At 36.7% G+C, this 21,970-nt stretch overlaps 1 protein-coding gene across 12 annotated transcripts in view; it reads right to left on the reverse strand.

Moving 5' to 3' along the window:
* Positions 1–1,227: 1,227 nt before the first annotated feature.
* MYO5A (myosin VA) overlaps positions 1,228–21,970 on the reverse strand; it is a 278,306-nt gene continuing 257,563 nt past the window's right edge. For 10 of the 12 annotated variants that reach the window (XM_077127922.1, XM_077127921.1, XM_077127920.1 and 7 more), the window contains 8 exons: positions 19,178–19,324; positions 17,068–17,222; positions 15,080–15,169; positions 13,235–13,385; positions 10,906–11,188; positions 9,256–9,430; positions 7,898–7,978; positions 1,229–7,631 (listed from right to left, as the gene is read on the reverse strand). In XM_077127922.1, the coding sequence (XP_076984037.1) occupies positions 7,479–7,631; positions 7,898–7,978; positions 9,256–9,430; positions 10,906–11,188; positions 13,235–13,385; positions 15,080–15,169; positions 17,068–17,222; positions 19,178–19,324 (1,235 nt within the window). In that variant the 3' untranslated portion in view covers positions 1,229–7,478. Of the gene's footprint in view, positions 7,632–7,897; positions 7,979–9,255; positions 9,431–10,905; positions 11,189–13,234; positions 13,386–15,079; positions 15,170–17,067; positions 17,223–19,177; positions 19,325–21,970 lie in introns of all 12 variants that reach the window. The other 2 variants (XM_077127928.1, XM_077127929.1) reach the window with 1 other exon arrangement.

Below are 21,970 nucleotides of genomic sequence, written 5' to 3' on the forward strand. Positions count from 1 at the left end.
CTGGGCCGATCAGAGCATTCCCACAGCGACTGTCTCCAGGATGCAAGTAGAACTCAAGCCAGTCAATAAGACTCCATCCTGGCACACTTTACTGGCAACATTGAGAAAGAGGCTGGAAGGCAAAGCCACAGAATGAATCTTAGTGCTACTAAGGACCATCTTTGCCACGAGTTGTGGAACATAGCTCACACAGAGGAAAGCAAAGCAGAGATCCCTGATGCTAATGTTTGGGCACCGGATATAGCCATGCTGGAAGCTGTGCCCGAACTTTTCATTATTTAACATTCCCTTCTTGATGAGTTTGGTTGTCACATGTACCAGAAGAATCCTAAAGAACATATCAAAATGCTGCTGGATGAGAGTGGTTTTCTTATGGGGATAACCTTGAATAGGTTACAATTTATTTGGGGAGAAAAACCCTGATACTTCATTACTTTTTTTTTTTTTTTCCTGCATGGGCAGGCACCAGGAATCGAATCTGGGTCTCCTGCACGGCAGGCGAGAACTCTGCCACTGTGCCACCATGGCTCGCCTGAGATTTCATTATTTTAACATCCTAGTGTCCCACAGTCTGTGTGGTCAGTGATTGAATCTAAATTGGGTACTGCTGTATTTCTAGGGTCCGATATGGTGCCCAGAAGAGAAAAGCACTTAACAAATGAGTTAAATGAATGAATGTGTCAGAACAGGGGGGAGGAATGGTATAATGTATATGAAATCATGTATACTCATTTCTCTATATTATAAATGAAGATGAGGCTAATCAAACCAAAGATCTGCATAACCCAGCTCTTCATGTATCTATGTTGAAAGCCCATCTCCATATGTCTTCGATTTTTGTATTATACTAAAAAAGTCGCTCTACCGCCATTAAAAATACATTTGATACAAAATCACATCTTAATCTTTTGAAAATCTAAGTAGATTACATATACCAAATTACTTTTTGCTATGTCTATATCTCTGTCAGAGAATCCCAATGTATTTAGGTGTGACTTCTTGAGAAGATGTTGTTTTCCCATTTGTTTTTTGCTTGTATATTAAGTGTTTGACACTTATCCTCTTTATCATATCAGTCACCCTGTTGTCCAGGATAGTAGGGGAACATGCCAGCTTTTATATTACTGAGACTTCTTAGAATCTTCTCACGGTGTCATATGACATTTACCAATCTTCAGAAAAACTTGTTTTGTTGTTTTTAAACATGCCATGGGTTTATTTATAAGACACTTGACAAAAAAACCTTTGTATCCATATCTTTATTTGAACAATTTTCTATGATAACCCAGAGAGTACAGCATTAATGATACACATTTACCAGGTAGAACATCAGACAACTACAAATTTAGAGCATAATTGTCATTCTGATATTGTTTTGAATTTCATCTTAGCACTAAAGTGATATCTAGTGAAAACCTATACTTCAAAGGTTTCTGCTGATATGAAGTGAATTATTAACTTATTTTTAAAAATTTTATGTGAGATATGCTAGAATGAGTTCAGTTTAAAACTAGAGTTAGTTGATAAAGACTTCCACTTCTCAGCACTTATGCTTCCTTTTTAATAGATCACCTAAGAATTTTTAATGGATTTACCTAGGAATTTTTCAAAGATTAACTATATCGCATTCTTCTACGCAGATCAAAGTAGAATTCATTCCTCAGACTGAACAAGGAAAAATTTTTGAAAAACTGTAATGTTCAATTGCACTGTAGTTCAAAGACATATCCATTTCACAGTAAAATAAATTAAAATACAATGTGCCAAATGTCATGAGCACATTTCTGTGCAACACTGATACACCAATTAAAATTTTTCACGGACAGAAAAAGTCAATGTTACTCCAGGATCTGACAAAAATACTTATTAGGAATCATAAATTACAACTTAGATACCCACATTTAAAGAAAAAACAACATTCGTGGGAAAAAATTAAATGGTTCAAGTGATTTAGAGAGCCCGAAATGTTGGCTAAAATTTTATTATAACCAGGGTTATAATGAGATATTTGAAACTAGTGATCTCAAAATGCATGAAAATGTACTGACCTACCAAGTGTGATTTATATATACACCAGTTTCAACTGAAAAGACATTTTTTCCTTCAAATATTTCAAGCAATATTACAATAGTAAGGACATGTTAGTTATTTCCAGACATTTTATGCATCTGATAATATCTATTAAGCTAGTAACATTTTAATCAAACTCAACTATAAAATTAAAAATGCATAAAATTAATTTTGGTAGATATTTTTACATAGTGCTTTTCAGTTCCTGATCTACAGAGAAAATGCACTGTAATTCCAGATTGATTAAATTTAGGTTAGCACAATGGATTAGAACATATATTTCCTGTTGTTACATAATCTTTTATAGTACAGGGTTCTTAAAAAAATTTTTAAAGAAGAATGTCCATGAAAGGTTTCAAAGAGTTGTCCCCTTTACCTTTATTAAGGGTTGGTGGAAAACAAGACATTTAAGAGTTACCAAGAATCTAACATCTAGTTTTTCCATTTGCTTATTTGTGACATGGAGTTACCATTAACTCAAGGAACATTCTCTAAGCCAACACCTTATTGGCTCTGAAAATGTTGCTGTCCCATAATTTTAATCCCTGTTTGGAAATAACAGAAAGGAGAGAAAGGAGAAACCAATGGGTCATGCAGGAAGGAAAGGAATTAGTGGTTGGAGGCCACATCCAACAAAAACCCTCACAAAACCATGAAAAACAGGGCAAGATACCCTCTCCAAGTAGGATATCCCTTACAGAGGAAAAGTTCCAGAGAACTTAAGGCAGTCTAGAAGGAGAAGGGGACAGGGGTTAAGGCGGCCCTCACAGCACAGCTTGAGAACAAATTACAGAGCATTTATCCATGAACATAGGCTACAGCAATACAGTAAGTTGCTCTAGCATGCACAGAGCATATCTCCTAGTCCAAAGGAAACACCTGTAGGCATGCATACATTGTGATATTCAAATGCATGCTTACTTGTATATGGCCTGCCTTGTGGACAGACTTCCGACAGCACCCAGTGACCTGGGTTATTCTGTGATGAGAAACTAAATTGGGGAGGGTAGCGGAGCCTGAGTTTCTGGGGCTTGGCCTGCAGCTGCAGGTTCTCCATAGGCTTCATGGCTTACCTGACAGTTTCAACAGAGCCTCTGGGGAGTACGTGTTAAGAGTAACCTCCTCTTAATGGCAGGGAGGCTTTCACCACTTCCTGTCTTTTTGGTTGAGACTGCCTACCTAATTATGATCTAAACAAAGTGTTGCACCTTCCGAGGGAGTACTAATTTATTACAAAAGTCAGACTTAATTATTACAGGTAATTATGACAAAAAGGAAAACCACTTGGTTCTGGGTGCTTCATCTCATTAGAACAAACTCGCCACTCAGCTATTACTCAGTTCCCATATGCTAGTTGCCAACTCGGAAAGGAAAAAAAGCACTCTTGCTGCCCTGGGACGCTTTCAGGAAGAATCATGTGTAATCTCACACTTTTTAAAGTCTCCAGCCTCATATTTGCTCCACTGCCCTGCCGTCTATGGGAAAACAGAACCACTATAGGGCTGTGCAACCTCTTGGTCAGTTGCTGACTGATTTCCATCTCAAATTATCATCAGGAAGTGATTGTAGTAGCTACACTATCTACCTTCCAGTGCTGCTGTGAGGATAAAATGAGGTAGCACAGAGAAAGAGAACTGCAGTAAAGTATATCCAGACACAGGTCCTGTTTCTGTGCTACTTCCAACAGGGGAATCTAAGAGTCACTAAGTTTTTGCCCTCTGTTTTATCCTAACCAGTGGAAGTCACCCAGAGAATCCTTGATTATGCTTCCAGAAGAATGAACTGGTGACTGTGTGTGTGTGTGTATGAGTGTGTGAGAGGGAGAGAAAGAGAGAGATGAACATCGTGTGAGGACTTCTTGGACTGGAGGCAAGTGCCCTTTACCTAGGGTTATTAGAAATTTCTCACAAAAATAATTACACTGAAATTTTAATAAAGTATTTTCATAGCCTACTCCACTGTGATATTAAAACATTTGACCTATATTGTGCATAAGCACTCACCAAGAAAAAGCCAACTCTCAATCATCCACTGAAATGGAATGACTAACAGAGCAGAACATCCAAACTGACCCAAATCCCCAGAATGCCTATCAAATGGCTTTGGAATATATTTTTGTACTTTTGAACTTGACAAAAAAAGTCAGGTACATGAGGGATTTTCAAAACTTCCAATGGTATCACAAGCCTATACTTAGATTTTATCGCATATCATCTTTACCCCTTGCTTTAGTGTCAGTTCAGGTGATCAAAGTCTTAATCTAAAGAAAAGCTATAGAAGGCAAATTGCTTCTAATTTTTCAGCTTTGCATTCCAAGGGTGTGAGATGAATCTGTATGTGAAGTGATTGGGTAGGGGACGATTAGGAAGGGATTATCAAAAGAAGGAACTGTTCTGGTTTTCAAGGTCTTCCTTTGAATTCTTGGCCAACACAGGATTTATGAAAAAGCAAAATAGCGGTAATGTCAAAGAATGTTCTGCAGAGAAGTGAGAATAAGAACTTGTGCAGAGATTGGCATAAAGGCCTGTCCCCAGGCCAGAATGGGCAAGTGAATATTGACTTCATTCCCCTGCCTTCATGGCAGGTCAAACTGCAGGTGAGATAGCAGGCAATGAATTATGATTATGTTGAGGGAAGAGAAGGAGTGAGGGATAAATAAGACATGAGGGAAGGCTGGTGAACTATGTTTGTAGGTCGGTGAGAAGGTGTGGATTGACAGAAGGAAGGGCGAGCAATGCTCAAACTGGCCAAAAGATACTCAGAGACAGCAGAATATCACTAAATCCTTGAGAAGTAGTATACAGAATCATTTTTGGGGTCTTGGGAGTTCCCTGGCTGTGAGCTATTCTTGTTAAAACTAAAAATCCTCAGGGCACTAAAAGATCACTATCTGGGATTATGGCTTTGGAGGAAGCTGGAGCCCTGGAACAGCAGAACCTTTATGCTACCATTGCTGGAGCAGGTGAAACTGGATGGGCAGTGCTGCAAGCTCTGGCCCAGGTGTGGAATAAGTCTCCAGTACTTGACAGCAGAAAGTCAGGAGATGAGAAAGGCAGAAAGAGAAGGGAGGGGGAGTGGAAGGAGAGGAAAAAGGGGAGAGGGAGAAGGAGGTTTCAGGGTATGAGCTATCTGGGAGTAAGATAAAGCAATGGGTGAGAGTTACTGTGGGCTCTTAAAGACCTTACAAGATTCAGGGTGTGCTTGGGACATACCACCCAGGACTAAGCTTGGGAGAGGATCTGTGAGAGTTTCTGGGTCTGAGGTGGATAGCCTACACTATGGTTGCATTTTTGTTTTAGCAACTCTCTCACCCAGCCTCCCACATAGGCTATTGGATTCTGCCTCATTCAATACTAACAAAATGGTTATGAGTTAATTGTTCATTGAAAACCATACTGACACAGGGAAAATGGAAAGAATCTGATTGAAATTAGCATTGTTTTGGGTTGATTTTGCAAAATAAATACATGTATACAATCTAAATAAAGGAGTACATGAATCAATAAAATTACCTACTTAACTTTCAAATAATATAAATACAGTAGGATTTCTTAAAATTATGTACATAAATCATCTACATTTAAGAATAGCTATGGATACACAAACTTGTGATTTTAATTTTATTAATTTCTTGGAATTAACAGGGACCAGAACACTGGTCTATCCAGCAGAGGGCCAACTCAGTAACAGCAGCTCCTTTCTCTAGGATCCAAAGGAAGGAATTTCAGAACATGGGAGGGACCTTAAGAGTTCACTGCCCAAACCTTTTATTTTACAGACAAGGAAACTGAGGCCCAAATAAATTAAAAGACAGTCTTTATCTTTTAATGACAATTTTTATCACTGATTTGAAACTGTTTAAGTTCCATTAATAATATTGCACATATTTTAATAAGATATGCCATTTTTATAGAACATTCAACAGTTAAATTATATAAATCTATGACTGTGTAATTCAGAACCAGGGTTTCTAATGAAAGCTAAGGATTTACTTTTGTAAAACCTTAAGGAATTATTAAGACTTCTAGGAAAAATGAAGAGTACATTTAATTAGAATTTCAGAATGAAAACTTATAGAATCTGGGTCTTACTGAGCCAAATCCCTTATAAAATTTAACAATCTTCTTATAGTTCTTACATAAGTCTTCTAAAAGTATTTCTAATATGATGATTTTTAATGTATCTAGTGGTATCTGAGAACAATTATGAAGTTGCAAAGCCTAAAAAAATCAGAATCATAATTAAATATTTATTGTACATCTTCTTTTGCATAATTCATAGAATAATCAAGATTTCAAGAGCTGAATCATGAATATTCTGACACTTTTCTATATAGTAAGTAAGATTAATTCTTAATAAATTATGAAGGGGTAAAACTGGTCAAGGTTGAAAATATGCACTGCAGGAATCAGATCTGGTACCTAAAAATAAATCACTTCACAGAGCACTGTACCCTGATGTGATATCCACCCAGGGAAAATTAATGAGCACATCAATGTAATACATCTTGAATAAATAATGACATTAACAGTAGCCATTTTGTTTAATCCTATTCCCTAAATGGAAAACATTTTGTCCTATTCGTACATGATTTCCAGTATCTGCTACTTGTGCTAAGTCACCAGTTTTCTTAGCAGGTGAATCTGTAGATATTTGCACGTAATCCAGTTATAAGTGTGATTTGATTGAATTGTAAACAGAGTTGATAAAAGAGAAGCTTATTGTTGTAGTAGGCTAAAACAAGTATCACTTACATTTTAAAGAAACAAGTATGTAGCAGCAATTTAAAATGCTGAGTAAACTACAGTATAAACGGACATCTATGCTATACAGCAAACCAACAGTTCTTCTAATATCTTGATATCATAGAGACACAAATAAGGAGGTTACCTCACCAATTACTATACATATTGCCAGTTTATTTCTTCATTCCAGTTTGACAATATCAACACTGATTCCTAAGGTGATATGTACTCAATGGTGATTTTCCTTTCAGTTCTTCCATTGAGCTCAGGGAGATTCTTTGTTGGTTCCTTCCTAACAACAGCTCATATATGGAATCTGTGTTTATAATACCCAAAGGGAGGGCTAAGGATTTAAAATAAAGGCTAGCAGCTGAAGATACTTTTTCTCCTTTCTTCCCTGCTTTCCTTTTGTCATTCAACTGCATGTAAACTAAGGCTACCTAATGTATCAGGGATGAGTGTTGCTATAAAGGTAACATGGCACAAAGGAACCTTTCTTTCCAAGGTGATGAAAATATTCTAAGATTTTCAGTTAATAACTTCTTGTTTGGGAGATAATCAGTATTTTCTCCTTTAAAAATGCGTTTTCAGTAGCTTACAGGAAATAATGGGTTCTTATTTCAAGCTAGAAATGTATTGTCAATGTTTGCCTGGACATCTCTTTCAGACCCGTGAAATGAATCCCAGGCCCAGGCTGGCTGGAATCTGTATCGTTTCTAATGCGAGGGAGGATGGGTTAAAAGGAAAGGTGACAGGAAAGATGTGTTTAGCATCCATGAGCAGCTGAGGAGAGTCTTTCCTGTCTCGTAATCGCATCTGAGAAGATTAAAAAAAAGAAGAAAGAAAAAGCATCAGTTCTTTGAATCTATAAAGATTTTTTTCTGCCCAACCTTTAACCACAAAAACTCAACTAATGAAGAATGTTTATCTTTGTTTTAAAATCACTTTATTTTCCCCCTAAAACCAAAATTTTTATTAACAAATTACTGCACTGTGAAAATTAGATAAAATAATATAATAAAAATTTTCACTCAAAAGAATGCTAGTGAATTAAAGGAAAAAAAAAGCCTGGGAGATCTTACCTGAATAGTACGAATAAATGATACAGAGACTCTTTCTTCAAATTCATTAACTGGAGTATATAAATTCAAAACTTTGACAATCTGTGGAAAGTGAAATCATTTCAACTTTCAGCATATTACCAAATACAAACCAGGTATTGATAATCTGGAAAAACTAAAGATTCAGTGCATAATTGAATTATTTTATTTACTTTTAATTGATTCCAATTTAAACTTTAATAATCACATATGACTAGTGGCTGTTGTATTGGACAGCACTGCTCTACTCATAATACCATGAAAATGGAAATATTTCTCTCTCTCAATCTATAAAATATGTGCTTAAAGCATATGGAATATAAAGTATATTCTTTAAAAGTTGGATAACAAATTTCTATATAGTCATGTTTCCCTCAGTGTATTCTAATTCTCCACATTTGGCAGAAATGGGGGAGAAGAGGGTAGAATATGAAGACCATTATGAAGTAATATGGTTGTGCTTTATTCTTAGCAAGAATTATGTAACTAAGAGTTCAGCATTCAGAAATGGGAAATCTTGATTCCCATTATCTACTTATTGAGTTTTAATTGCAAAATTAAGTACGACTGAGGAGCTCCATGCTATGACAATGGAACAATAAGCATACTAATGCCTGTCTCTTGCCTCATGCTGTTGCCATCAGCCTCAGATGCCCTTCCTATCTTTTCATATCTTCTAATTCTAGCTGCCCTTCAAAGCCCAGTCTAATGGGACCTTCACTGAAACCAGTCAGTTATCACTGACTCAGCACTCTCCCCAGTCCTCTGATTAACTTGCGAGAGTATCTTAGAGTTGGATGTGGACATCTTTGTCTTCCCTGGAAGATTGTAAGGAACTAAAAGACAGAAATTGTTTCTTATTTTTTAAAGTTATCTCCCCCAGCAACAAGTATGGTGCCACAAGATCAGAGCTCAACTAGCCATTTGTTGAACTGAAAGGAACGAGAGTTGTCATAAAAAAGAGAAGTCTAAAGAATCATTGACCTATCAAATCTTATGGAAAATTATTTTATGGAATATAAGCTCCATAGAATGTATACCTCACAAGAGCAGGATTTAATCCATGGCTATATTCCATTGTGTGGAACATGACAAAAAGACACCATAGGCATTCAATAAATATCTGCTGAATACTGAGGATGGATGATTATGAGTAGCATTGAAATGTATCAGTTTCTGGTAAAATCTCCTTTCTTTAAGACCTGTAGAGATATATATCTTCTCTGACACAATTGAAGTCAACTGAGAGACAAGAGCAATAACTAGAATATTTCTTCATTTTCCTAAAGATAACTCTTGATGAATGATAAATTACATCATAATAGGGAAAACTACTTTACCTGGGCAGTAGTTAAAGCATTGCACATGGAACAAATGGCTTCTGCATCTTCATCTGTTTTCTTTTTCACTTGCAAAAGCTGAGCAGCCTGAATAAGAGGTTCCAGGGTTTCTTTAGCCCCACTGTTCATTAGATTCTTGTCACGTAACCATTCTTCTAGTTGACTGACATTGTACCTATGCAAAAGAGAGAGTACGAGTGACAGTGACAGTGAGAGAGAGAGAGAGGGGGAATGCAAATTTGCTAATGTTGTAAAAAAGTCTTCATTTTTGTGTGTAGCCTTGTCAGGATCTTCAGTTAAAATGACAGGTGGTATTTTTGTTCAATTTTCTTAAATCTCATCAGCTGTGCTTCAGAAAGTATCATTATAAATAGTCATGGGATTTATAACCATAATCATATAAGACTAAATAACTCAAGAATATGATTCTCTTTAACCAAAGACAGAAATGTAGTCACTATAGCAAAAGTTACAAAATAAGACTTGCTAATAAATGAATGGAATACATAATATGGTCTCTTTATTAAACAGTTGACCAGAAAACACTTTCTAGCTTTTCTTACAATTTCAGAGATAGGTTCCTTTTGGAGGGTGAGAATTGATAATCTGTTAAGAACACTCTTTTCCTTAAGGCAAACTCAGGTTAGTTAACTGAATAACTAAGTCCCCCACTTATACCTTATTCTCGGGCCCTCTTTAGGGAAGAACCTGGGTGATGGATATAGAAGCCTGAGGACTGCTCAGGGATGGAAGGAAGACAAATGAGGGCCACTGGAAGAGTCAAAGACTCCAAAGTTGGAGAGAGACAAACTACAGAGACATTGATGTTTTAAGAATTGGCCAACCAAGTGACAGTGGTTCTCAAACTAATACTAAAGTAAATGGACACAGAATCAGAACTCAGAAATCAGGCAAACAGAGGAATTATGATATTACACCAGGTAATGTGACATTTATAAGCACAGTTTACAGAGATATAAATTCTACCTGAGTAGAAGAGATTCTCTTCTTAAAGTTAACTTTAATAGGATTTGAGTCAGAATGGAAAATTGGAAAAGAATTCTAAAGTTTTTTCAGGTTGAGCAGCTAAAGACTTGTAGGAAAAATCCTTTCGTTCCCCTCTTGGTGAATTTCTAGCTGTTTTAAAACAAATGTATGCCAAAAAATTCTATTACAATAGTCAGATTATGCTGAGGAAGTGGGCATAAAATTGACTGCAAATTTTCTTAAAATATAGAGGGTCATATTTCAAGTGTTAGTAAAAGCTCTATTAAGATCTATTCTTGTTGCCTTAGGTAAAAACATTTGAAATCTTCATCATAATTTGATATTTTGTTATTGTATAATTAAAACTCTTTACCATCTCTGAACTCCCTCAGAAAATTAGCTTCCCAGCAGAGCAGGGTTTCCTATCAAATAATGAGAACAGCTCCTTAGCAAGGCACAGGCAAGAAGCAGTAATCTATGAGACCTGGAGACACCCAGCCAGGCAAGAGAAAGTGGCACCATGCCAGTTCTTCCCTGGCTGCTTAGTTGCTTGGCATCAAACATCAGGTCCACTGGTCTAAAACAAATAATCAGCTATCTACAACCTGGCAGACCAGTTAGGCACAAAAAAGCAGCTGTGAGGGATTGTTGGCATTTGCGCACCTGATCTGCATGCCCTTACTCCAGGAACACATGTCCTTCCGCAGGAGGAGATTGTTCAGGGTGACGGCCCCCACGATGTAGAACATCTGCTTGACCACCTGCTTGATCAGTTCTGGGTCCATGCCATGCTGACACATGACCGAGTGGAAGGAGTTGAGCTGCCGCAGGATGGAGTCCAGTGTGTAGGTGCCCTCATCGGCGATACTGGAGGTTCGCTTTCTTAGCCCTGTAGGCTTCACCCCGGACACACCCTGGATAGTTTCATGCTCTAGCATGCCGGAGACTGCAGGAGTATTTTAATTGTTGTTGAAAGAGAAGATCTGGATGGAAACTTGTTTCCAAGTACATACACACACACATACACACATTCAACTTGGGAAAATGATCTAAGCATCAAAATAGAAAGAAAAGGAACTGCACGCAAAAAAGTTTGTCTGGATTTTAAACTTTAGTGAAGGAATAATGCTTAAAAGCAAATATACTATGTAATTTAAAAAGCTTAATGATATTATTTTCTAAAATAGTAACCTTTTAACAGCACAAGTATGAAGTATTGTAAGTAGGTTTCTGAGAAAGGCATGTAGAAGAGAGGGAGAAGATAAACATTCTCCAGTAATATTTGTGCTTCAGAGACAAATCAAATAGCAAGAAAGATAGGAGGACTCAGGAAAATTATTTTAGAGAAGGCTTGGGAGAATGCACTAATGTGGGGCTGGGCAGAGCTGGGCCTTATCCTGGCCTTCCCACCAAACAGCAGTGAGACTTCACACCAGCCTCCCTGTACTCGGTCTTCTCACCTGTGGCACTGCTGTTTCCTCTATTGTGCTTTCATGGCATTTGGCATAAGTCTCTCCTAGGGTGTTTTGGATGCTCACTCCTGGATGGGGACTCCCTTGAGAGCAGGGGCCATGTTTGAATCAATTTTGTATCTCTTATGATACAAAATTCTCTTCTCTTCCACAGAATCTCATACAAATTCAACATGTTTGTTGTTGTTATTGTCCTTGTTAAATGACTGAGATGGGATAGTGATTTAGAGTGGGACACCTTCAAAGTAAGCTTCTCATTTTAGCCAATAAAAACTTTTTTTTTCCTGTCCTCAACCAGAAAGATTGGCTTAAGCTGGCCTTTTTTTGCATCTATTTTACCTTCTGCATTGAGCCGAGCTAGGTTATTTCAAATTCATGACTTTTAGAAGAAAACTGAAGAAATCACTGCTATTTCCCATAGTGTCCCAAGCCTTTTATGTCTCTAGTTAACCAACTGTGGGCCTCCAATAGAAAATGAAATACTATGAGCTCATATAAAAGAGAAATAAAGAAGTTGTGGGGTAATATGTGTTGGGGTAAGAAAGGGTAGCTGGGATTAGGATTCAGAGACTGCTGCTAACTTGCCTGAAGATAACAGTGACTGATAGCTCTCTTTAAAAAAATTAAAAATCCCAATGTATTCAAAATGAGCAACTTCCAATTTGTAATGCCTCCTAGTTCCTATTTCATACATTCTAGTTTCCTTCACATTCCAAAGGAGCATAGGTAACGATACACAAATTAACACCCAGAATAGTGCACACATAAAAAGAGATGCACAGGATCACACATTTTAGCTGAATACATATATGTAGAAAACACACACATACACACACACACTAGCTGTTCAGCAGAAGGAGGGGGAAGAAACACTGTTCTACTAATGAGGCACTGCTACTTTAAACCAAACTGCCTTTAGCAATTTCATAGTGGCCATGAGATATACAACTCAACATAAATGTCTGACGCAGATCTGTGAGACCTGTTCGTGTTGCCATAGTAGCTTCTCAGCTATTTTACTGTGGCTCATTTGGGCCTTAGTGTTTTGAGTATGTCTGTGGGGCAAGGGTGGGGGTGGGTGGGGGAGTAGGTTCATGGGAATTCAGTGCTGGTCTCCCACATAGCAGGTGTGCAGTCTACCACTGAATCACTTGTGCACCCTAGAAAGGACTAGTGTAATAGCATGTAGACTGAAGTTTAAAGTGTTTTTGAAAACTTGAGACGATATGGTGTCTATGGCTGGGGCTAAGGCATAACTCAATCTTTAGGGAGTAGCATCAAATAAGAGGGAAGGAAACCAGATATTGCTGTTTTGAACATGTGGATTTTGATGTTTTAACAGTTGGTCATGCCTGTATTTCTGGGATTCCTCAGCTAATCTTAGGCCCGTATTTTCACCTAACACTACTTTATGTTCTCTTGTATGAATATAAGCTCCCAAACATGGATCACTGTTGGTCCTTTGCTGGTAGGTAGCTATGGTGGACACACTACAATGCTCAGCAGGGCCCCAGCCTTACCGATCATTGGCTGAAGGATGTTTTCCAACACTCGCACGAGTTGCTGGTAGATCTGAATGGCCAAGTCACTCAACACCTGCCGATACTCAGCCAGGTCAAAATTGGTGAGGCAATGTTCATTCTGGCGAGATGTGTTGTGTTTCATAAATCCCTACAGTCATAATGCAAAGTTAATGATATACACAAAGTAAAATGTTTCTTCTATCTTCAGTTTGATCACCAATCATCATGCTCCTTCTCCTCTTTCTTTCCTTTACATTTACCTCCCTAAGCCAAGCATGACATTACCACAAACACCACTTACTCAGTATTTTTACTTTCAGGTTATCTTAGTTTCCATCCAACCCACACTTAATGCCAGTATATATTCATTCTCAAATGCCAGTGTGTGTGCATTTGTTTCCATCATAACCCTATTCCACTTCTTACTAACTTTTGGATAATAGCAATATCAATGAACCAAGTTGGGGAAACTTAACTGAAAAAAAATGAATGAATGTTCTCACTTATGAAACACGAAGTTTACTGTCAAATACTAAATTATCTACAGTACTAATCTCTTCAGTTCATTAAATTTAGTACTGTTCATAAATTTTGTACCCAAAGGGCATAACCTTCTTAAAAACAGACTGATTTCTATAGGTTGGTGAATAAAGAAAAATTTTCCTTTTACTATATTTCATGGTACTCACATCATGATTTTTAGTCAGAGTTTACAACAGGATCTTTTGGTGAAATTTGTTAAAATGGAAAGCTAATTGTATATGCAGGCACTTTTTTTTTTCAGTCATTTTGTATTTTAATATTGCTTATTTGACACTACCTGATAAAGGCAATTGCATACTTGACACAGTCTTCCCACAGTCAAGCCTCCGCCTTCTTACAACTACTTAATGACAGGGTCTAAAGGTGGGGACTGACAGGATGTCTTTAATGGCCCCACTGGAGAATTATGGTCTGTCAGTCCTACCCTCTCAGGGGCCAGGTCTTGTTTTTGTATTTTCCATCATTTGTCAAAACAGTTGTCTGCCCCTACTGGGTGCTCAGGAAGTGCTACTGATCAGCCCCTCGCCTGCCTTCACTGCAAATGATGGGGAGGAGTGGAAGGCAGCAGTTAGGGGCACAGGCTCTAGGAGACAGAGAGACCTGGAATGCCAGCGCTGTTTTTCTGGCTCAGGGGGCTTGGGAAAATTGATGAAACTTGTTGAGTTTAAGTTTCCTTATCTGTAAAACTGGATTATAATTCCCATTTCACAGAAGTAAAAATTAAATAACAATGTATATTGAATGCTATCTGATACATTTTAAGTCCTTAATAGGTAGTAATTATTAATATTTGATATAGTTTTTGAAACATGTTGAAGTCCATTAAATAACTAATGAATACATCACTACAATTAAAATCATTAAAGAATTCTGGGCAAATCAATATTCCATAACAGACATGTCTCTTATGTGATCTTTGATCACATTTAATGTACTGTGGCAAGCTTACACTGATTAATTTCTTTAAATAGTTCAATATTCTTATATTAGTTATTGAAAAGCTCACTTCAACATTTTTAAAAAGTTTCATTTCTAGTAACTATTCATTGACCATTGCTTATCTTATCTCTGCTGTGCTTTCTCATAATATAAGCTCTCAGAGGGAAGAACTATGTTGCTCCCCAGTTTATTGTTATATAGACAATAAATATTATCAAAGCTATGAACTTCCATTCCAAGCCACTTCTGAATTTGAGCTTCTAAAATAACAAATGGTTAAGCATACTGAGCTTCTAAAATTTTCCTTAAAAGTGGTAGAGAAAATATAGCAAGCTGATTTTGTAATCAAGATTTTCTCACCTCTTCTCCACTGTACTGTTTCAAACAGTGCAAAAAACGGCATGTGTTGGAGAGCCAGAAGGAGACAGTTTCAAAATCATCACCTCTTTTCTGAAACAGAGAATAAATCTAAATTTGCTTTTTCCTTGGGGAAAAATACTGCTCCCAACCTGAAAAACTGAACACATATCAGAAAGACTATTTCTTTCAGTTACCACTATAAGCAACAGCAAAAATAAATCAGGTTGCATTGTCTTTCCTGTACAAAGTCCTACAAATTGTGGCTAGCAGAAATTCAACCACAGGGTTCATGCCTTGCTACTTTGCTTGGCATCCATTTTTTTTTTTTTTTGCCATTTGAAAGATGAATCCCACTCATTCAGTTGATATTAATGAGTTGATAATATTAATGATAGCTGTCCCTTTAAGCAGAAACAATTCATCAAGTTACAGCAGCCCCAAATTCACTTTCCTTAAGGGAATCAGAAAGTACTAAAAGCAAAATAAGAAATAAAGAGTACTGTAATGAAAAAGAGCCTGAAGCACTTAAACCCATATTAAGTTTAAAAAGTATCAACAGTCAGATTAAATTTCTGAGCAGTAGATTAGAGATGGGGTGAAGGAAATCCTGTCCTAAAAAGTGTAGAGAGTAGGAAGCTGGCTGGCTCCTCAATACAGTTGGGCCACTGGGGCAGGAAGGAGAAGAGAGAGACTCCTGTACTGGAAAAAGAAACTGAGAAGTACCTTTCAGGCTCAGAGGCTGAACAGCAGACCATCAGTGACTAGTTTAAATATAGGAATTCATAGGAATTTTGCCTAGGAGAACTAATATCAGAAACTCTAAAATACTTGACCTAGCATAGATGCCTGGCATTAAAATGGCCATGCTCTGATCTTAGAAGCTCATTTATTTTTTTGTATGATATCATTTATTCTAATAATTCTGCCACGACAGCACAACAAAACTTGGGTTCTCAGAGGCTGTATGAGAATACCTGCCTTTGGTTCTAGTAAAAGTGCACTAGGTACAGGATACATCATAGGGAAAAATTACCATGGGGTTTTCTTATAAGATATATAAATATATACATAAGATCATTTTTTTACATAAATAAAATGTAGCTCTTTAAGCAAACACAATACAAATGAAAACCTTAAAATATGAAGAATATGAGAGGATATAAAAATCTAATTTAGTCTTTTTAACTGAGACAAGATAACTGAATTTAGGTCTTGACTACCACTACCACTAAACTATCCATTTATCTCTATTCTCAAAGACTTCATTAAGTTAAATAACCAGGACATGAAGTACCTAAATCACATTATCTTAGCTCCTCACAGAAATACCAGAATTAAAGTATAATACTCATGTGCTCTTCTAGAGAGTCAAGAGAAGGATTATCCAACATGACCCCATGATTACTGAATTACGCAGAGCTTTCTGCTCTGTTACATAATTTTGCTACCTTTTCCAAGTCCTTCCTTTCTGATCAGGATCTGCATTTTGCTTTTCATGTAGAAACAGGCATTTTGGGCAAGAGAAATGTTGGGGCAGGGGGTGAGTTGAAGAATAGTAGAGAAAAATTTGAACGTTTTATCAGATATCTTTTTATATAAATTGACCATGTATTATTGAACTTAAGGTCTACTTTAACTACAACACTGTATTCCTTATACATTGTTTAGATGGACTCTAAATTTTTAAAATTTAGTTACAAATTAAACCTAGAAGCAGACTTCTGCCTATGAAGAAACTTCATTTACTTACAAACAGAATTATACCAAATTAATTTTTATTACCACCTAACCTGAACACTGTTTTGAAAGAAGGCATACATAGTGTTGTGAGGAAGGAAGTTTCCTACAATAGAGATTATCAGTTAAAATGAAAAGTCTTCACAAACATAGACTTAGCTTTAAGTATATATAATGAAAGAAAACCACTTCTGTGCTGATTCTGTCATCATTAATATTCATTATGAGAATTCTGTTGGACATGAACTAACCTTCAATACTTTTTTGATGCTGTTAATTGTTGATGTCAGTAATGACCTTACTTTCTGATCATCATTCAGGTAGTCAGCATGTCGAACACACATGAACAAGATGTACGCTGGTAACCCTGGAATCAAATTGACTGCCACACCACGTGGCTTCAGTTCTAAAAAAAAAACAGAAAAATATCTTACATAACATTGAAAGCCTTGTGAGGAAAGCTTTTTTAAGATATAAAAGCATAGTTATAATGTAAGAATTTATTCATTTAGGGTAAGTAGGCCACATAAAAAATATTTTAATGGCTCATTAAGTAAGAGAAATTCTTGAAGGTGGGGACATATGAATCTCAGTTGTCTATAGAGAAACAATTTCCTAATTATATCTCCTGCTTTTTTTTCTTGAACTCCAACCTCATGTATCAACTGCCTTCTTGACATCTCCCCTCAGGCATCTGAAACTGAGCCTATCTCAAACTAAACTCTTGATTCCCAAAACCTGCTCTTCTAGTAGTTCTCCTCATTTTGGCTTCAGCCTTTCAGTTTCACAGGCCATAAAGCTTGTCATCATCTGTGATCCCTTTTTTCTCTCACATCCCATATCTAATCTATCAACAATCCTGTCGGCTCTACTTTCAAAATTTACCCAGAATTCAACTACTTCTAACCACCTCTATTAGCTAAGACCCCAGTCTAGCCAACATCATCTCACTCCTGGATTGCTGCATTAGCTTCTTACTTGGTTCCCTGATTATTAATTTACTCTCCGATAGCGTATTCTTACATTATCGTAATAACTAGAGAATTCTTTTTTAAAATGCAGGGTAGGTCATGTCACTTTCATTCTGAAAATTCTCCAACTGGCTTCTAATCTCATTAATTTATGAAATAAGGCTGAAAAGGGAGGGTTTTAATGGTTTTAGTTCTCAATTAACATGCTTGTAATGCTTTAATCATTTCCCACCCCCATTAAATATATCCTTTTGCAGAGCACCCATTCTTAAAGGCCTTATTCTCTCTGAAATGCTTCTTATACTCCCATCTCATCTGATATCTCCTTTCTTTCCATTACTGGAATATCTTTCTTAATTCCTTTATTTCTTTCCTATTATTGAGCTGTGTTCCTAGACATATTTAATGGTATGCTTTTCTAAGGAAGGTAAACAAAAAGGGAAATTCAGGTACCTAAGTGGCCTAGAGCAGTGGTGTTCAATTATTGTTACATTTCAGAATCCCTTAAAATACCAGACATGGCCAGGCCCTCCTGCTAGAGATTTTTACTTAATTGGTCTGGGATGGGGGACACAGAACACTACTTTTTAAAAATTTCCTAGTGATTCAAATGTGCATTGCTGCCACCATTGAGAAGTTCTGGTATACTGGAGCAGTCAGCAGGAAATACCTGAAATCTCTAAATTGTAATCCAGCTGCCCTGATCACTGATGATGATTGTATAGCCCTTATATTCTGCCCCTGTGATTGTAAAAACCTTGTGATTCACCTCCATTTGTACCCAGTTATCCAGTTTTTCAACTTTAGAGCCTTGTAATCACTAAAGACAGCCACTAATGTTTATTAATGAAGGGTCCTGGGTCAGCCCAAAAGTAATCCACCCCAAATCCAAAGTTATCTTGATAAAAAGACTGCATCTAACCAAAATGGGCCTGTCTGACATGTGCAGTAGCTTAGATTTTAGCCTACAAATCACTTATACCTCATTATAATACTCTGCCATTTTCTTACTTGTGACTAAGCATGTAATCAATCTATGCATGCTCAATAGTTAGATCACCTCTAATTACATCATCTGGAGTGACTGTGCTCATTATCATAAATCCTGCCCATCTTTTTCTCTCTACTAAAACTATCAGAATTACTGTAGTTTGGCAAGACAAATTTTGGGCCAATAGGCCAAGTGCTCTTCTACTACACGCCTAGTAATAAGCTCTTTCTCTCTGAAATCCCAGTGTCTCAGGAATTGATTAGTGAGTACATCAGGCAAAAGACTCCGTGGCCTTTGTCTGGTAAAACTATTGCAGCAATTCTGGCCACAAGAAACTTCAGTGTGGAGTATTTCTTCATGTATCAGAAAGATCTTTCATTTCATGCAGAAAATACTTGCCCAGAATCAGATTCTTAACAAGTTTTTGCTCATCCTCCTTCTTGTATTCCAGCATTCCTTGGAAATCTTTTTCTTTCCTGGGAATGTTAACTGGACGGATAGGTTCATCAATGATCTGTCCTGGGGATATATTATCCATCTGGCCTACTACAAGAGAAAAACAAAAAGCAAAAGAAAATGTTTTCTAGGTAGAAAAGATAAGAGAGTTCTATGTTCCTATAATTTTAAATGAATGTTGTAAGAACAGAAATCTATCATATTTACTACTCAATTGTGCCCCTTTAAAATACTTTTTTCTGTTAAAATCAAGTAGATAGATGGCAAAATACAGGTAGTGCTTGGCTATTATCTACATCAAAGGTCATCATCTGATTTCAAAATCTTCAAGAGTACCACTAGCTATTTATTTTGCAATAAGATTTAACATTCTAAAAGTAAGTAGTTTAACTTCTTGGTTAACTTGATTAACTTGGTTAATCAGTCCAATCGGAAATGGCTAAAGTTACTTATATGTCCAATTCACAGAAGGAAAAGAACATTTTACAGAGGGGCAGCAAGAGTATATAAAATATATCCCCTCTCTTTTAGTTCTATGGGTTTAATTATGAAAGAAAAAAACCACTTCCTTTAAAGGAACCACTGTAATCAGTTCAGACACAACAAGATGGTTGAACAGTGCTTCCTCACACCAGTTGATGTGGAAAAGTATTACTTTTCACAAAAGCCTCTAAAGGCAAGGACCTAACTTTTGCCTCCCATTTCTCATTCTCCCCCAAATCATGAGTCAATAAAACAACCTCTATTTAATATGATTTCCTAAATATTCAGATTTTGTTTGTTTTTAGAAGAATGCTAGAAGTCCTATTACGAATTTGCAATCATTAAAGTAGAACTACCCATTAACTACCTTTTCAGATGTTAAAAACAGCCACTATAGTCAATTGCAGCTGCTACAGAAGAATTATGCTAAGAATAAAAGTCTCCAATTTCATCTCAAAATTGAGAATTGAATAGGAAATGAAAATGAAGTTAAGGGAAAACATGAATTATCATGGAATTTGTGAAGATATATGCTAGTTAGAAGGACTTTTATTCTTTTATCTACAAGGGGTGGTTAAGAAGTCTATTTAAGCACAGATGAGGGTTCAGTTCAGAGACTGTTATCAAACAAATGAAATATCGATCAGATGCAAAAACATTAGAACGTTTAATGACTCCACGAAGACATAAGAGAAGAGCTTCTCTTGTCACTTCTGGCAACTTTCTGTGTTAGTTCTCAGAAGCCCATTCCAAGGTAGAGGTTATTACAGAGAGAACACCAATACCTGCCAGTGCTCTTGCTTATGCATGAAACAGGACCACAGGGCAGTGAATGTGGCAGGGAGTCTGGTGCCACACGGTACACCTCATGGTGCAGCATCACACAGTGGGACTATCCACGCTGAAAATCTGGCTTAGGTAACATCACCACCATCCATCAACACTATGATATCTAAAGAGTGATCATATGGCTATTGGACAAATCATGATTATGGCAATCTCTCGTAATCTAGTGTTTCAAATGCATGATGCAGTCTGAAGTCACAGGACTAATTATAAAATGCATTTCTCCATATAGGTGAGTGGGAAACATAGATTGTTTACTTTTCCATAAATTATTCCTGTAGTGAGTTTAAAAATATCACAAGGACCTCTGAAGTAGCAACCAGTGGCCTCTACAGCTCATGGATTAGATGCTGTACGTAAACTCAAAATAATAAAATCCCCGTCATCTATGTTACTAGCCACTTTAAGCCACTATGATGTTCTAAGAAAAGAAACTAAAATGAAACAGATTCATCATATTAGGTTTATCAATAAATGCACATATATGAACTCCATGTAACCTATAGATACTATTTTAAACCTATTGATTTCATGCTACAATGTCCATGATTGTAAGATACAGCATTATTTTATATAAAACTGAAAAAGAAAAAACACTGCCAATTAAACAAAAACCTACTAATCCATTATAAGACACATCCCAATCTGAGAGGTGTCAAAATGTGAAAAATTGTGTACCTCAGAACTTATGCTATATGGTAAATATTTTTATTAAGAGATCTTCTGGATGAAAAAAAGTTTCACTTTCTTTTTACAATATGTCAAGCCAGGATATTTTTGGTTCTATACAAAAATGTCAGACACAAAATTCGCCATGCTTTCAAGTTTCTCTCTGTTTTTGCATTTTCCCCAGAGATTCGAATCTTTTAAAATACTCACAGATAAATATAGATGTCGTCTCAACACAACCTTGATTTTTTAGCAAAAATATCTACTAACTGAAGTAAAATGTCAACCCTTAATTAAGGAAAATATAAAGCTTGAAGGAGATAAGCCAGGACACCACCCCAGTTTTCAAACATAAGCAACCTTGAAGTCATTTAGTTCAAGGTCCCATCTAATACAGAAACCCCTAAAAGACTTGAAGCAATGCCTATTTCCATTTTCTAGATTCTTTATATTTGAAGGAAAAATATTCCTGAAACTTTTTGCCCTAGAAAAGGAAAGGAAACTGGAAAGGTTTTCTTTTTTTCTTTCTCTCTCTGGCATCAGGAAGATATTGATCTCAAATTTAACTGAGAGAGTCAGATATATTTCTGTAAGCAGAGACAATCCGTCGGAAAATATAGTGGAGGAAAGACATTGGATTGGTCCTTAGACGCCCTGAATTCTAGACCCTGTTTGGCCACTAAGTGGATGAGAGACTGAGTAATCACTCATGGTCTCTGAACCTAATTTTTCTCATAC

Source organism: Tamandua tetradactyla, chromosome 14, assembly GCF_023851605.1.
Source record: "Tamandua tetradactyla isolate mTamTet1 chromosome 14, mTamTet1.pri, whole genome shotgun sequence".
NCBI lineage: Eukaryota > Metazoa > Chordata > Mammalia > Pilosa > Myrmecophagidae > Tamandua > Tamandua tetradactyla.